The 17,208-nt window shown below is 37.2% G+C and overlaps 2 protein-coding genes across 7 annotated transcripts in view; both read right to left on the bottom strand.

The window, feature by feature from the left end:
• Positions 1–4,866: 4,866 nt before the first annotated feature.
• fgfbp2a (fibroblast growth factor binding protein 2a) lies at positions 4,867–6,186 on the bottom strand. Its single transcript, XM_081381880.1, has 2 exons — positions 5,509–6,186; positions 4,867–5,421 (listed from the first exon to the last, which is right to left on the bottom strand). Exon 1 carries the CDS (start codon positions 6,182–6,184, stop codon positions 5,516–5,518), a length of 669 nt encoding a protein of 222 aa, XP_081238006.1. The 5' UTR covers positions 6,185–6,186; the 3' UTR covers positions 4,867–5,421; positions 5,509–5,515.
• A 1,928-nt stretch (positions 6,187–8,114) lies between these two features.
• prom1a (prominin 1a) overlaps positions 8,115–17,208 on the bottom strand; it is a 68,888-nt gene continuing 59,794 nt past the window's right edge. For 3 of the 6 annotated variants that reach the window (XM_081383051.1, XM_081383049.1, XM_081383053.1), the window contains 12 exons: positions 16,263–16,409; positions 16,081–16,152; positions 15,852–15,944; positions 14,698–14,751; positions 14,517–14,597; positions 14,360–14,428; positions 14,170–14,259; positions 13,056–13,171; positions 12,407–12,430; positions 10,945–11,051; positions 10,381–10,415; positions 8,116–9,555 (listed from right to left, as the gene is read on the bottom strand). In XM_081383051.1, the coding sequence (XP_081239177.1) occupies positions 10,982–11,051; positions 12,407–12,430; positions 13,056–13,171; positions 14,170–14,259; positions 14,360–14,428; positions 14,517–14,597; positions 14,698–14,751; positions 15,852–15,944; positions 16,081–16,152; positions 16,263–16,409 (816 nt within the window). In that variant the 3' untranslated portion in view covers positions 8,116–9,555; positions 10,381–10,415; positions 10,945–10,981. Of the gene's footprint in view, positions 9,556–10,380; positions 10,416–10,944; positions 11,052–12,406; positions 12,431–13,055; positions 13,172–14,169; positions 14,260–14,359; positions 14,429–14,516; positions 14,598–14,697; positions 14,752–15,851; positions 15,945–16,080; positions 16,153–16,262; positions 16,410–17,208 lie in introns of all 6 variants that reach the window. The other 3 variants (XM_081383052.1, XM_081383050.1, XM_081383054.1) reach the window with 2 other exon arrangements.

Below are 17,208 nucleotides of genomic sequence, written 5' to 3'. Positions count from 1 at the left end.
TCACTCCATATTCTTGCCTCGAGTCTTGTTCTGGAAGATATTAATTTGGCAAGCTGTAGCATTGATAAGTCCAGTAGCGGATCTATGGAGGTAGATTTGTGTCTTTATTATTCAATCAAAAAAAAGGTTGCTTCAATCAAAAAATATATTTTCAATCAAAAAAAACCGTTTCAATCAAAGAAAAAAAGTGTTTGAATGCAAAAATATATTTGAGACTCAAAAAAATGCATTTGAACACTATTTTTTTTTGCTTGAAAATGTTTTTTTTTGATAGAAGTGAAGGTTTTTTTGTTTGAAGCAACTTTTTTGATTGAAGTATTGTTGTTTTGTGTTTGGGCCATATTATGGGTAGGACATTTGTGTCTTTATAATTCAATCAAAAAAGAAGTTGCTTCAAACAAACAAAACATATTTTCAATAAAAAAATCACTTCAATCAAAAAATAAACCTTTTCAATCATAGAAAAAATGTTTTTGAATGCAAAAAAATATTTGAGACTCAAAAAATTGCACTTGAACACTTTTTTTTTTGATTGAAAATGTTTTCTTTGATTGAAGTAATCTTTTTTGTGTTTGGACCATGTTATGGGTAGGACATTTGTGTCTTAATTATTCAATCCCAAAAAAGTTGCTTCAATCAAAAAAAAACATTTTCAATAAAAAAAAAAATAATTTCAATCAAAGAAAAAACTGTTTAAATGCAAAAAAAAAAAAAATCATTTGAAGTGTTTTTTTTTTATTGAACTTTCTTTTTTTTTGAATGAAGTGAAAAAAGTTTTGAAGTCGTTTTTTTTTAAAATCATTTTGACACAAACGTACCGCAGTGGGGGCGGGTGCTTCCCCATTGGTCAGACATGTTTGAGTGACAAGTGTCTACACCAACGACGTCTTTCTGACAAGCAAGTCATGGTCGCCACTCGCCAGCGAGCCAGGAAGCAGTGGTGGAGTTGTTGGTAAGTAGATAAAACCGTATTAAAATGATTGGTGTCACGTTATTAGCCTACTCTGTTTGATATTTCGATTAAACATACAGCTTGCTAACTTAGCTCACGTTGACTAATTTGTGTGATGGTGTTAGATATCTGACGCCTCATATTGTCAGGCAGGCTAGCAGGGTGCGCTAACGGCTAATTGAATTGTTTATTTCACTTAAGTAACGTTACAGAGGCTTGCTATGTGCTTGTGCTATATTGTGTTATAATACGTAACGTCATTAGTGGTCAAACAACAGTCCACAGGCCAACTGTTGCCCACAGCGCTGCCTGTTTAGCAGCAACAGGTCATGCAGAGCCTGAGTCTATCTTCTCACACAGCCCACAGGATTACAGCTATTTGACCGTCCCGCTCTCTCTCTCGCTCACGGGTAGTGGTCTCCCCACCATCACAGTCAAATGCTCGCAGACACAGAGGCAGATGCTGTTATTTTGAGAGCGGGGCTTACATATGCCGTCCCGTACGGAAAATAATGTTGCATACCACCGGTAACATGAATATATATTCCGTTGCTCGGTGCGCAAACTAGCTGTGTCAGGCATTATTTATAAGTAGCCTAATGTCCTGCACAACTCCACATGGAAAACTGGCAGTTCAATGAAGTGATGCTTATTGTCTGACATAGTGTACAAGTAGTTACTAGCTTAAAGTATTGTGCCAATAATGATCCTTCTGGTAAATTTGGCATTCAGTTGAGACACAAAAGCTCTTAGTTTAATGAAAATCCTTGGAAAAGAAGACAAGATGGTTTGTTTAATTAGTATTCATTTATTTATATTTCTAATATCATATAGTATTGTCCTGTCAACCCATTACAAGTCTTGCCTTATTCAGTGTTGATTTATTGACATGTTTATGTAAGATGTTTTATTAGAAGGTGTGTGAGTGAAAGTTGTCTGATCAACAGGAAAAACAATTAGTCCATCTGCTGCCTGGAAAGATGTTGCAGTTAATGTAGGTAGCTATCGTTGTCTGTGTGTGTGTGTGTGTGTGTGTGTGTGTGTGTGTTGCTGCAGACAGAGACATGAGACAACTTAATTTCAGCTACTTAAGGCTTTAGCTAGTTAGCTACTTTAAAAAAAAAAAAAAAAAAAAATATCTGGCTAAATGTACGCTATATATAGCATTAATGCCATTATGCTTAACGGTTACACTAACAAGCCATCAAAATTGATGGCTTGTATAATAAAAGTAACCATACGACACTATTGAGCAGTTATAATTGAGAGTGCAGCAATACCTGTATCGATATCAATACTGCTTATCAATACTTCAAATAATTTGATGCAAAAAATAAAGTATCACATAAAGAAATTAATGTGTCATGCCTACAGAGCACAGCACCTAGAGACACCAAAACTTAGGCCAAGCCAGGACCAGAGTCCTACATTATCAATCAGCATTGCAATAAAATAGAAAAATACAACTTCAGACAACTTTCACTCACACACCTTCTAATAAAACATCTTACATAAACATGTCAATAAATCAACACTGAATAAGGCAAGACTTGTAATGGGTTGACAGGACAATACTATATGATATTAGAAATCTAAATAAATGAATACTAATTAAACAAACCATCTTGTCTTCTTTTCCAAAGATTTTCATTAAACTAAGAGCTTTTGTGTCTCAACTGAATGCCAAATTTACCAGAAGGATCATTATTGGCACAATACTTTAAGCTAGTAACTACTTGTACACTATGTCAGACAATAAGCATCACTTCATTGAACTGCCAGTTTTCCATGTGGAGTTGTGCAGGACATTAGGCTACTTATAAATAATGCCTGACACAGCTAGTTTGCGCACCGAGCAACGGAATATATATTCATGTTACCGGTGGTATGCAACATTATTTTCCGTACGGGACGGCATATGTAAGCCCCGCTCTCAAAATAACAGCATCTGCCTCTGTGTCTGCGAGCATTTGACTGTGATGGTGGGGAGACCACTACCCGTGAGCGAGAGAGAGAGCGGGACGGTCAAATAGCTGTAATCCTGTGGGCTGTGTGAGAAGATAGACTCAGGCTCTGCATGACCTGTTGCTGCTAAACAGGCAGCGCTGTGGGCAACAGTTGGCCTGTGGACTGTTGTTTGACCACTAATGACGTTACGTATTATAACACAATATAGCACTAGCACATAGCAAGCCTCTGTAACGTTACTTAAGTGAAATAAACAATTCAATTAGCCGTTAGCGCACCCTGCTAGCCTGCCTGACAATATGAGGCGTCAGATATCTAACACCATCACACAAATTAGTCAACGTGAGCTAAGTTAGCAAGCTGTATGTTTAATCGAAATATCAAACAGAGTAGGCTAATAACGTGACACCAATCATTTTAATACGGTTTTATCTACTTACCAACAACTCCACCACTGCTTCCTGGCTCGCTGGCGAGTGGCGACCATGACTTGCTTGTCAGAAAGACGTCGTTGGTGTAGACACTTGTCACTCAAGCATGTCTGACCAATGGGGAAGCACCCGCCCCCACTGCGGTACGTTTGTGTCAAAATGATTTAAAAAAAAAACGACTTCAAAACTTTTTTCACTTCATTCAAAAAAAAAGAAAGTTCAATAAAAAAAAAACACTTCAAATGATTTTTTTTTTTTGCATTTAAACAGTTTTTTCTTTGATTGAAATTATTTTTTTTTGATTGAAAATGTTTTTTTTTTGATTGAAGCAACTTTTTTGGGATTGAATAATTAAGACACAAATGTCCTACCCATAACATGGTCCAAACACAAAAAAGATTACTTCAATCAAAGAAAACATTTTCAATCAAAAAAAAAGTGTTCAAGTGCAATTTTTTGAATCTCAAATATTTTTTTGCATTCAAAAACATTTTTTCTATGATTGAAAAGGTTTATTTTTTGATTGAAGTGATTTTTTTATTGAAAATATGTTTTGTTTGTTTGAAGCAACTTCTTTTTTGATTGAATTATAAAGACACAAATGTCCTACCCATAATATGGCCCAAACACAAAACAACAATACTTCAATCAAAAAAGTTGCTTCAAACAAAAAAACCTTCACTTCTATCAAAAAAAACATTTTCAAGCAAAAAAAAATAGTGTTCAAATGCATTTTTTTGAGTCTCAAATATATTTTTGCATTCAAACACTTTTTTTCTTTGATTGAAACGGGTTTTTTTGATTGAAAATATATTTTTTGATTGAAGCAACCTTTTTTTTGATTGAATAATAAAGACACAAATCTACCTCCATACGGATCCAGGATTTTTTTTCTTGGGGGTGCTAAGGGGTGTATGTGTGTGTGTGTATGTGTGTGTGAAAAAGTTCACTATTCCGAGATGTGTCAAAGTCCCTAATCTTTTTCTTCATATTAACAACTATCATATTGGAGAGCTATTAAATGAGGAGCTTGTGATCACCATTCGCTAATGCGCGCGCCGTACCTGCGCGTGCAATTGACTCCTAACCCTCCTCCCATTAAAACCATTGTAGGCACATTTACAACATTTATTACGAGACCTACTTTGACCGATTCAGTCCCATTCGTCAAAGAATCATTCAGACCCGTGAACCGGTTCAACTGATTCATTAAAAGATCCGACTCAAACGAACGATTCGCTAACGAATCAAACACTGCTACTCTCATTTTTTATTCTAAACAGTGATATTAAAACATATAGCGTAGCATATAACTGTAGAAAGTATTTTGGTTGAAACTATGGTAACAACAGAATATAACTGTAGAAAGTATTTTGGTGGAAAATATGGTAACATTTTGTATGTTAAATAAATCCATCCCTGCCTGTTTCTCAGGTACGAAGCCTTTCATACACAAAAGCGCCATCTGCTGTCACGCTCATGTAAATTACTGCCACACAAAAAGCCACGGTAAAGAGCCCAAATTTAATCAGAACACACAAAAACATGTATAGCCTACACTTGAGTATTACAAAAACATATAGCCTACACTTGAGTATGACCTACATCACTATAAAAATGCAGTAGACAGAGACATATCCATGTACATTACACATTGAGTTTTCACATTGATATATTACAGTCTGAAGTGACCTGTGGTTCCAATTTTCAGAAATGCTGACCCATATTTGGTCAGCAGTCATAAATAGGCCCTACATAACATAGCAAGGATTAATACACATATAGTATTCAGTACACATAAGATGCGTTCTTCATTATATAGTTTATGGATTGGAAAACAACATCAGTATAACATCAGTTGGCAGCGTTATGCTCAACAGCCAAATTCATTGCTAGCTTTGTAATCCTGTCTATTCTGATACATTGTGCATTAGAGTCTGTACATTTGCAAACATATAAGAACATATTGTAGAGAATGGTGTCTCATTTGTCTCTGTCAGTCCGAAACCTTCACGTTAGACATTCAGAGTCATCTTGAGTGGGGTTTGTTGTCTGCGGAAATGTGAGTGACTGTAGAGAGGACACACATTTTTTTAGAGACAGTTTTCAGATTTACAGTAACTCATATTGTTTTTGGTAATAAAAAAAAAGACCTACCTTGTCCTTAATTTCTGAACCACCCAATGACCCAGGAGCACGCACCATGAAAGGAGCGCCAGCAGTAGTCCTGAGCAAGTTTCTTGGCCTCACTCATGGGAACCTGCGTAGTTGGTTGTGGCACAGTTGGTTGTGGCACAGTTGGTTCAGGTGTAATAACTTTCCTCTGAGTGTTGGGCTCTCGTCGTCTTTGTTGTGGTCTCATCTGCTTGGTTCTGACAGGGGTTGGTCTGTAGGGCCTGTCCTTTGGCATGGCGTCTGCTGAGGATGCAGTTTCGAAGACCATCTGGGCCTCGTCGGATGCTCTCTTGCACATCTGAGGCTTTAATACACTTTGGCCCTGGCAAGCATTCGGCAGCTTGCGGAGGTCCCACATGATCTGCCTGAAATAATGCTGGGGATTTTTGTTGTAAGAGCGGCAGACCTCAGGCTTGCCCTGGTACTCGCACCAGTACGAACGCTCCTGGCCCTGGCAAGAGATGCGGAGCTTTGTCAGATCCCCATGTGGTATCACGCTCAAGTAGCATTCATCTTTGGTGCCTTTGGTAAGAAACTCAATCACATCATCCCAAATGTCCCTCCTGCCTCTTGGTTTGTCATTGTCGCGACCCTGTGTTTCAGTGAGAGCTGCCTGGAGGCAGCATGTCAGCAGGAGCGTGCTTGTGATTGTCCACATGTTGTGAGTCGCTGACATTGGTGGAGAGACTTCTGACTCCACTATTTAAAGGCTTTGGTTGCCCCACATGTTGGCTTCTCGCCATGGGTGTGTATTGTTGGCATGGCTGCTTGGCAAATGTCAATGAAAAGCAGGCACACATATGTAACCAATTGAGAAAAATGCTCAGACACAATAAGTGACAAAGAGAGCAGCCATTTACACACCCAATTCTGGAACTTTCTCCGCATTTGTTGCGTAATTCTCAATACACCACAACTATATTCGTTTTCCAGTCATGTTTTGTGATTGTGTTTTCGTTTATGTTTATGATTTTGGGAATCTGTCCATGCTCTCCATCAAGAAAACTTATTCTTGGGTTATGTGAGTACTTAAAAAATAACAGTTTAGTGGACTTCATTGCAAGACCGTATGCCAGTCAAGTTGGCTCAAATGTGATAAAATGGGATCTGTTTCTGTCACTAAACTTTTGAAGCCTTCCGGCCCACTTGAACCCCTGTTCACTAGTGAAATGTCACCATCGGCTGCCATTCAAATTCAATACTTTGGTGTCCGTGCCGGAGACGGTGGTGTCCTTTCCGGAGACGGTGGTGTCCATGCTGGAGACGTTGGTTGGTGTCCTTTCCGGAACCAGTGGTGTCCTTGCTCGTGCCGGTGCCCATGCCGGAGACGGTGGTGTCCGTGCCGGAGACATTAGTGTCTGTGCTGGAGACGGTGGTGTCTGTGCCGGAGATGTTGGTGTCTGTGCTCATGCCGGTGTCCATGCCGGAGACGGTGGTGTCCATGCCGGAGACGGTGGTGTCCGTTCCGGAACCGATGGTGTCCGTGCTCGTGCTGGTGTCCATGCCAGAGACGGTGGTGTAAAAAATACAATTTTAGATATCTGTAATACTATTTTCCCTAATTAAAATGATAATTCTTGATATCAACAATTGAATTTCAACTAGTAAAAACTATAATTCTTGATATCTGTAATTGTATTTTCACTAATCACTAGTAAAATGTCACTATAGGCCGCCATTCAAATTCAATTGTTGATATCAACAATTGATTTCTTACTAGTTGAAATTCCAATTTCACATATCATTTTAGATAGTTTTTATCACGCTGATTTAAGTTTAAGTGTTCATTTTTTAAAATAAACTTGGTCTTATTTAGTTATTTGATGCTATAAACGGGAATGTGACATCATGATTGACAGCTGTGATTGACAGCTTCTCTAAATGAAGTAGTCACTGAGGCTCCAACAGACTTTTTTGTGGATATTCGGGAGGAGACTGGAGCTTCAACTTTAATTTCTACATGTCCATAACTGTTTATTTCACACAGTGTTTTTTTTATTAACCGTTTCTGCGGGAGTGAGGGCGGGACCTTAATATCACGGCTTTAGCCTACTCCCTGCTCACTACTGTGCTGAAGCAGGTCCCAAATCCGCGCAAGATGTCAGCGCCATATTAGGACTTTTCACCAATGGAAGACAGTGAAGGGGCGTGAGGGCATCATCCATTTTTTTTTACAGTCTATACTCTATGGTACACATCAGAGATTGCTTGACGAAGAGCGAAACTCTCAAGCGCTCAGTCAGTGTTCAGCGATTGAAAATATATCTATGCTAAACTAATGGCATCTAACACAAACACTGGCGAGTAAAATCTAAGAATTTATTATCCAATGGCTAATGATAGACATTATTTAGTCGCCCAGTGTGAAATTTACTCGCATATGCGAGTGATTTACTTGCATTTAGAGGGTTGCATTCTAGGCTTTGTATAACTTCACCTCTTGAGAAACAGTCTGTTTACAAATAGGAGTATTTCCCTTGTTTTTATTTTAAAACCTCTCCCTTTATTCTTGCAACCAATCTTATTTTAACTCAATTTGAATGCTATGTGGTTGAATTTGGAATTTACAACACCAGAGAATGTTATTTTCATCTGAAATTTTATTCACAATATTTTACAGTTTTAGCCAGCCTAACCACAAGGACTTGAAAACCAACGGCACTGACAACCAGGCCCACCACAACTAAACATCTTCGAGCAAGCTTGAACACCAAGTATGCGCATGCTACGTGTGGTATGGCAAAACAGTGAGTCTGTGAGGTGAAGGGACCTTTCTGGGTATAAATCAAGTACAACATTTTACCTGAGGCCCTGATAACACTGTCATATACACAATGTGTGAATGATCTGAGCAACAATATGTAGCACCTGACATAATGTCTCTAACATTAAACAGCTGAAATATTTGGTGGAGTAATTGTCAATGACTATGACAGCGTTAAATAGGCTCTGTAAAAGTCGTCGTAAAGGGGCTCTGTTGTCTTCCCTTGCTCTCGTACCAGCAAATGTCTCCGAGGTACATTCACTCGCTTTAAAGCTGACAATAAGTTCACATAATCAACATATGTCCACAAATATGGTTACATCAAGTAAACAAAAAGCCCTAAGACCTGAGACCTACAATGAAACAAGATTTGGTGTCAAAAAGCAATAAGCAGTAGTTTACAGTAATCCAACAATGTGTTGGAGAACAACTGTTAGTACAGTCAGCAAAATTAGCATTAATAACCGTGAAACTAAAGTACATAAAGCTACCAAGATCTTTTAGTGATGTTACTAAAACCAAATGAATCATATCTTACATTTCCAAGTACAAAAGAGAGCATAAACACATACAGACATCTTAAATGGCTAACCAGAGATCAGTATCAAATGTGGTTTTGCGTTCTCAGTCTCAATAATCTAGGTAAAACTAATCGAAGACCTTGCGACGTGGCATGGCTTACATGTACCACGAGCTAAAAATCTGAAAAGGCAACAATGCATTCACCCTTGAAATGGCTTGACAACATCTATCTGTACCGTATTAGCACTAGTTAGCACTTAGCATGTTTTCAAACACCTAAACACATTGTTTACGTGTAATATTTGTGGCTCAAGGGTGGCTGGCTTGCTCTGTTTCAACAAAAATCCCTTCGGACTCTCAGTGGTCCCGACTTCAATATGTTGAATTCTCCACAATGTTAAAAAGCTCTATACAAAGAAAAAGAACGCAGCATGGTTATGCCCGTCGCATGTGATTTATGACTGTAAACAAAGACACATGTAGTAGTTAAAACAGCCATATACTTTGAAGCCTCTCTGACTGACAGGATGTGACATCAGAGAATAGCTCATTGAGGGGACAGTCCATAAGAGTTGAATCATAAGGGTGCAAAATATCAAAACAACAGTAAGGACATTTCGATTCAAAAAATCATCTTGATCGATGTCATGGGCACATGGACAGCAGGTCCCAGCTTCAAGTAAATGAGTTTCCTTTTCTTAATGTCGTCTGTCTGAGCTGAGCCTGCTGTTCACAGAGAGAGTCTGTGGCAAAGAAGAAATTCACAGCGAGAGAAAATCATCAGTCTTGTACAATGCATGCAGTATTTTTGGTAGATTTTATACAAGCCTTTTTATTCTGTTTAGTGCAGTGGTTCTCAACCAGTGGACCCGTGTAAAACCGAAACGTGATCTCTACTGAGGGGGAACATGATTTCTTTTTTGGTTAAGTGAATGTTAAAGAAACATTCCATTTTATCATTCTTCAAACATTAAAGTAATGTTACTTTTGAATGTTCTTTAAACATTCTGAAACAAGTAGTAACATTTAAAAATGTTCAGACGAATGTCCAACTAAAACATTTCAGAAAAAAATGCTCCATGAATGATGTATAAAGAAAATCTTGGTGCTGACGTTTTAAGAATATTATTATGATACATAGACCAGATAACTTTGAACAAATGTTCTATTAATGTTACTGGAAGAATGTTTGAGAGGAACATTTGAGATAACCTTGCCAGAACATTAGCTAAAGTTCTGAGAATGTTCCCTGTTAGCTATATGAGGAAGCCTATTTGTAAAAGTGTGATTTTCAGACCTGGTCATGTAATTTAATAAAATGGTATAATTCCGTGCGCATTTTTACAGAATATACATTTTTCTATTTTTTCATAAAATATTTAATCAGGTCGAAACTGAGTAAAAATATTTTTAAAACCCTTATCCTTAATCCTTATCCAGTTAATCACAAACAACTGGAAAAATCAAGCGGGCCTTTGAATATTGTTGTGGACAGTGGGGGGCCTTGGAGTCAAAAAGGTTGAGAAGCACTGGTTTAATGTAAAACAAGGCCAATTTAAACAACTTACATTCCACAAAGGTTCAATTCCAGTTTCCAATAGCACTGTGAGAGTAAAGAAACAAATATTACAGAATTACACCTGCTGCGTAGTTTCAAATGCACGATAAACTGCTAAGAGTGACACGAATGAACTGGTGGACATGAGACGTGAGAGGGGAGATGAGATTTTAGACCAAAGTAAAGAAACAAAACACACAGTGAGTGCTGGCATCTATCTGTTTGCAGAGCCGTCAGGAATGTTTGAAGTCAAACATAGGCGGATCACAATGATACGGGCAAGTGGTTAGTGATGGACCCTAATAAACACAATTCACACGAAGCTTGGCAGAACTGTCAGCAGTTATCCAGGCGGAATGCTTCTGAAGATGGAAAGAGAATGCAAAAACGAAACATGCTGTTGGTGTAATGACAGAAAATGACGCTCACTAGATGATACATAATCAAGAGTGAAAGGTTAGGAAACAAATCAAATAAATGCATATTAATGTAATTAGTTGAACGGGAGGAAGATGAACATGCTTGTTAGAGAGGAAGAGCAAGTCCATTTGCTCTTATCTGCAGCTCCCAGTACCTTTATGTTGTTAAAAAACAGAGCATCCTCCTCAGAGTCACCAGTCGGCATGGCGCGGGGGCGCAGAGGCCCGTGGGAATCGAGTCATAGTGTCATAGGTAGGGATGCTTGAGGCACAAAAGGAAAAACTGTCAAGGTCAGAGTGTATTAACATCCACACACAGCCCTTAGATGACCCCCATCATCTCTCCATCCATTTTAACCCATCATTCTTGTAGAAGAGCAGGACGGGGCTTTCAAAATGACACATACAGCACTAGTACTAATAATTAAAGGTGCTTTAAGTGATTTTTGATTGGAATGTCACACATAAAATGTTTATTGAGCAGCAAATCACCATATTAGAATGATTTCTATAGGATCATGTGTCACTGAAGACTGAAAATTCAGCTTTGCCAACATAGGAATAAATAACATTTTAAAATATATTTAAAAAAGAAAATAGTTTTGTTTTATTATTTCATAATTTAATCAAACACACGCTGCCTTATTGAGCACGAGACATCTTTCAAAAACATTGAAAAAAATCTCTCAGACCTCAAAAGTTTGAATGGTATGTATGTGTTTATGCTCTGTGTCATTCTAGCCCACCGTCCTGACCTCTGTTACATGTTTTGTTGCTGAAACACATGCAATTAGTGATGAGTTAGAGAAAAAGACCATGCACAGCCATAGCAGCCTAGTGAGAGACTCAAATTCGGCCAATCAATAAATTCTGCAATGTCATGCATGTATTAATATAAATTCAAATATTAAATGCAAAACACAAATCCTACATTACTGCTATTGAGTTAGCCAGCATGCAAACACCACTGTCAAAATGAGAAAAATGAAATATCCAACTCCTAGGTGCATGTTTGTGCAAAGGGCACTTTCAAATCACGCATGCATCAGACCTCTGACACCTCACTATAACCTCAATCGATTTGTACCTCCAATGCATGCCATTTATTAAGCGTGGATATGGTTCTGATTACCTTGCCATTACAGGGTTTTGGATACCTTCTAAATGTTCATTATAATAACCATTATTACCAATTTCCATACTGAAAAAAACATTACATAGATAAAAAAAATCAAACAAAACATGATGTGGCATGAGAGAAATGGCATGCGACTGACTATAAACAAGCTTCATTTTAAAACGCTCGTGAAAAACGTACACGCAAGGTTGTGCAGTAGAGTATGAATCGGTATAAATTGCAATCGTATCTTGTAAAATGTTCAGCAATTCTTCTGAAGTCTGCTCTTAAGGTTTCTGTTTTACCAGCCCTTCATGTTAAACGAGGGAGCTTCAAAGATAACACACCAACACAAACAGCGCCCTTCCCCGAAAAGGCATTCCAAGACTTAGAGCTTAAACCAGCACCATTAAGCAGAAAGTTTTATGTACAAAACAGGAAAGGGATGTCGTTTTAGCGGGAAAGTGGACAGCAAAATATAAGCGGGAAAAACAGCTTACGTTTTCATGGGAATTGTCTCAATGCTAAAAAGATACAAGACAAGCAAAAATGTTACAGAGATGCACTGTAGTGGCATCACATGGATGTCAAAATGGACGTCTTTGGTCAAGACACTTGGTGACTTGTCAATCGCAATGATTTTCGACTGTAAACGTATGAATGCTCGACAAATGCTAAAACAAACACTGTTTGAACAATATATACAGGTAGTTCATATAAAGTGCAAAGTGCTGGACAGAAGGACGAAGAATGAAGAAAGATGGAAATAGCAAGAATGGTTATCATAACGTGAAATGCCAAGTCCCAGAGACAGAGGAACTAGAAAGAACAGAGAAAAGTAACAGAAAGAGAACACAGAGAGAGAGAGAGAGAGAGAGAGAGAGAGAGAGAGAGAGAGAGGAAGAAATTACTAACTACTCTGAGGCAAATGAAAAGAAAAGAATGAGGCATTTGCACTTTCATATATTAATGCATATTATTCATTATACAACAGTTAGTGCTGGTCCTCTCGTCTGACTGAACAACTGCCCTTTGGGTTTTCGTTAGCAGAGAAAACCAATATACGAAAGATAATAATTTTGTTTAAAGAACTGTAATCAGTGGGCTAATAAATAGCAACCACAAACTTGCTATATTTGGGATACTTACTCGTCATAGACATCCTCTGTGTCCATTCTGCGGTAGAACTTGGCAAGCTTGATGGACAGGATAATGCTAGGGAGCAGAAACAGCACGGAGCAGCCCAGTCCAAACCAGAACGTGTTCTGCAACAAATAAACACAAGATTACTTAAAGCCACCCAAAAACTGCACTTTGCTTAACCATAAATTACATGTTTGATCAACATGCTCTCTGTGTGCTTATTTCTCCTGAAAAGTAGATTTCCAGCTTGGGAAGCTTTCTACATAAAGGGGCATTCACGTTCCATCAGAGTGGGCGATCTGATGCTATGTGTCCAGCCATGCAAGATGTCAATAAAAGTTTAACTTTATACAAATGAGTAGCCAAAAGGATGCATTGACTACCAACATGAGTAAAAATAAAAGAGAAACCAGCTAAAAAACAACCCACTGGCTTTGTTCTTGAAATTTGTACGAAGAAGTGAGAAAAATCGGACAAAAGCTTTATGTAGGGACATCCTCATCTTATAAAATGATATATAAAAAAAACGTAAATTAAGTTTTTTTGTTGTTGTAAGAATGCAGTGGGTTTTCTGTTATGGGTTAGGGTGTGTTTTAGGGTTAGGTTGTAGTATTTATAAATTGATGTATATAAGGTTACAACAATTTAGGTTAAAACATTAACCCTGGCCTGAAATTGTTCCGATCATATTACTGATAATTGGGAACTCTCACTGCGTCCTAGTTCCCTTCTCAGGCAACCATGGTTACATTTGTAACCTGAGGCGTTTTCTCATCCCACACTTTGTTTTTTTCGGTTAAACAAGTGCATCATCTGGGTACTTAAAGTGCACTTTTTCTTTTTAGAATTTTCAGTGTGAACGCACTACTCGCACTATTTATACTACAAAATGACATAGAATAGTGGACAAGAATTTGAGACACACCTATAGTGAAAGAGTAGTTTTTGTACTTTTTGAAGCTATGGCTGTATAAACCACCATCCAATTGTATGGAGAACACTTCTGTATTTCATGGAAGTCAGAAAATTGGGGCTTGACATGAAGGTGAATAAATGATGAGAAAATGTTTTGCACTATTTTGTTCAATGATTTTCATTACAGTAGCGATGGTCCTCTCACCATTGAATCCAGCAGGAAACTGCAGCCCAGGATCTCGGCCGTGTCCACAATGTTGCTGAGCGGTTTACAGGTAGCGACCTCCAAGGCCAGCTACAATGAGACAGCAAAACAAAGGGGTTTCAACCCTACAATAATGATCGCACCAATCTAACATTGATACTACTACAGGTGCATAGTTCAAAATACTCACAGACGTTCTGATCCAGTCCATATACTGCTTGAAATAGCCAATGATAGTCTGCTTGTATTTCTCGGTTTCCTGTTTAAGCGTATATTAACAATCAGTACAATACAACCAATACACCAATCATTCTTACATAGTATTATATTTTTTACGCTCACATTACCTGGTTGATCAAAGATGTTGCATTGTGGGAAATGAGGAACTGGGTGGCATCAACGGCTTCTAGTACATCCCTAACTCTGATCTAAAAAACAACACATTTACAGATTATCAGAAAGCATGTTCTGAAATGCATCTGAGATGATATTTTGAAACAGGTGGCAGTTTTAAAATGAGCAACTTACAGGCAGGTCTGAGGACGTCCTCTCCAGAAGTCTGATGCTCTGACTAAGCGTGCTCTTTAATAAAGAAGATAATGGAGGTATAGAAAGTATGAATCATATCCAAATGATCTCATCTATAATGGTGCAAAAAGTACTGTAAATGACAGTTCAAGGGGACCAGAAGGGTGACAGAGGGTCATGCACCCTGACAGTTGCATTACATGCATTTCATGCACATCATGTCACAATAAATAAGAGATGTGACACAAAACAGTTGGACTAAATGACATATTTGGGATACAGGGGGAAAGGTCATCAATTGATGAGCTTTATATTTCACATAAGATCACATCTAACCGGTCAAACATCTAGTATGGATGAGAAAATAAAAGTCCCAGTCCTGAAAATGCATTTTGAAAAGGTAACCTTAGTTTATCAACTCTCATCATATCAGCATTGGCAAAATATGAAATGGAGCTAAATTGCATACCAACATTGTTTTTCAAAGGTGAAGAGTGAATTTTTCAGTGTTTCAATGTTAAAAGCTTTCTCTCATTCCATTCATTTCTGGGTTGATTTCTCCGAATGTGTAAAAACAGTGACACTGGTCTGGTTTTTTTTTTTTTTTTTTTTCTTTTTTTTTTTTTAAGCAAAGCGACAATGCTTTAACCAACGGTCTGCAGACAACAGGAAGGATTGTTTGAGCAACATGTTAGAAAACATCACTATTTTCTTCAATTCTGTTTGATGCCACTAGAGGGACAGAAATTCCACACTTCACCCTTTTGACAAGTTTATGAATCTGTATATATTGAAAAAACTGATAAGAAGAAAATCAATAGGACAAAGACATGATGAAGTTACTCTAAAAAGATGCTTGTTTTTTCATGATGGCGTCACAGAAAAAAACAAAAGGAGCAAACAACTTGTAGGTTATGTAGCTTTTACTGGTAGATACAGGCTTACCCTTGCTTTCACATATTTCTTCAAAGCCATAAATCACGTTGAATGTGTTAAGGAAAATTAAAAAAGATCATTGAAAATCAGACAGGTGCGAACGGCAATATGAACATTATTCAGATGCTTTTCATTTGCAATCAATCCAACAGAATGGAACTGATTCAGCAGAACCATTCATGAATAAGGAGGTAGAAAATCAAAAGAGAATAGATTACCATGGACTGCTCCAGCGGGATGACTTGCTGGATGTGGATCTGCCTTATTGTGTTAGCGTGTCCCTTTAATGAAGTCTGCAAGGTCCCTTTAGACTGCAAAAGAAAGAAACAGTTATTATTAGAACAGAATAGAATATTAGTTATTCACATTGGTGCTAACCATGAGAGTGAATTTCATGTAATACCAAAAATGATTACATTTTATTTGAACCAAAAATAAATATCTTACCAACTGATCAGCTTGAGTATCAAGTTGACTGGCGAAATCAGCTAGATCAACGCGAGTCACTCCTTTATTAACCTGGAAGATAAACAGAAACACATGAGAAGCCACAGGATTAAGACTGTACATGACCAAAGCTTGTGGAGCAAAGTTTCAATCAAAACGTGTATGCGCTTTTATGTATGTACCTCCTCCAAATAAGCAGCAAAGTTAATCTCATTAATGCCAGTTTCAGTAAAGCTGATAAGGTTCTGTTTGCCCTCTGACTCCAAAAGAATGATGCCACGTAGGTCCACCTTCATCCCTTCAAACTTCTTCGACACATCCTTGGAGTACTGCAGAAAGAAAAGAGGCTCTGTATATGATTCTGACATGAGTCTAGGAAAATGGTATGGGTTGTAATATTCTAGAACTAACCAGTGGGACCCCGAAGTCAAGACCACTAGTAAATAAAAATGGTAACACTTTGCAATAAGGTTCCATTTGTTAACATTAGGTATTAACTGCATTAGTTAAGATGAACTAACAGTGAATAATTCTTCCAAAGCATTTATTAATCTAAGTTGATGTTAATTTCAGCATTTACAAATACATTATAAAAATCAAAAGTTGTATCAGTTAATATTATGTAATGGACCTGAGTTAACATGAACTAACAATAAACAACTGTATTTTTGTTAACTAACATTAACAATGACTAATAAATACTGTCACAAATGTATTGATCATTGTTAGTTAATGCATTAACCAATGTTAACTAATGGCACCTTGCTGTAAAGTGTTACTATAATAATAATAATAATAATAATAATAAATAAAATGTGTGTATATATATATATATATATATATATATATATATATATATATATATATATATATATATATATATATATATGATTAGGCATTTACTTATTTTTATTATTTACTAGTGGCTCAAACTATATATATATATTTATTTATTTATTTTGTGTATATATATATATATATATATATATATATATATATATATATATATATATATATATATATATATATATACATACATACATACATACAAAATAAATAAATAAATATAATAAATACATTATTATTATACATTATTGATTTGAGATGATCCAAAGAACAAGAACATCT

Source organism: Scardinius erythrophthalmus (genome assembly GCF_964197995.2).
Source record: "Scardinius erythrophthalmus genome assembly, chromosome: 13".
Classification (NCBI taxonomy): domain Eukaryota; kingdom Metazoa; phylum Chordata; class Actinopteri; order Cypriniformes; family Leuciscidae; genus Scardinius; species Scardinius erythrophthalmus.
This window is presented reverse-complemented; position numbering and strand designations above follow the sequence as displayed.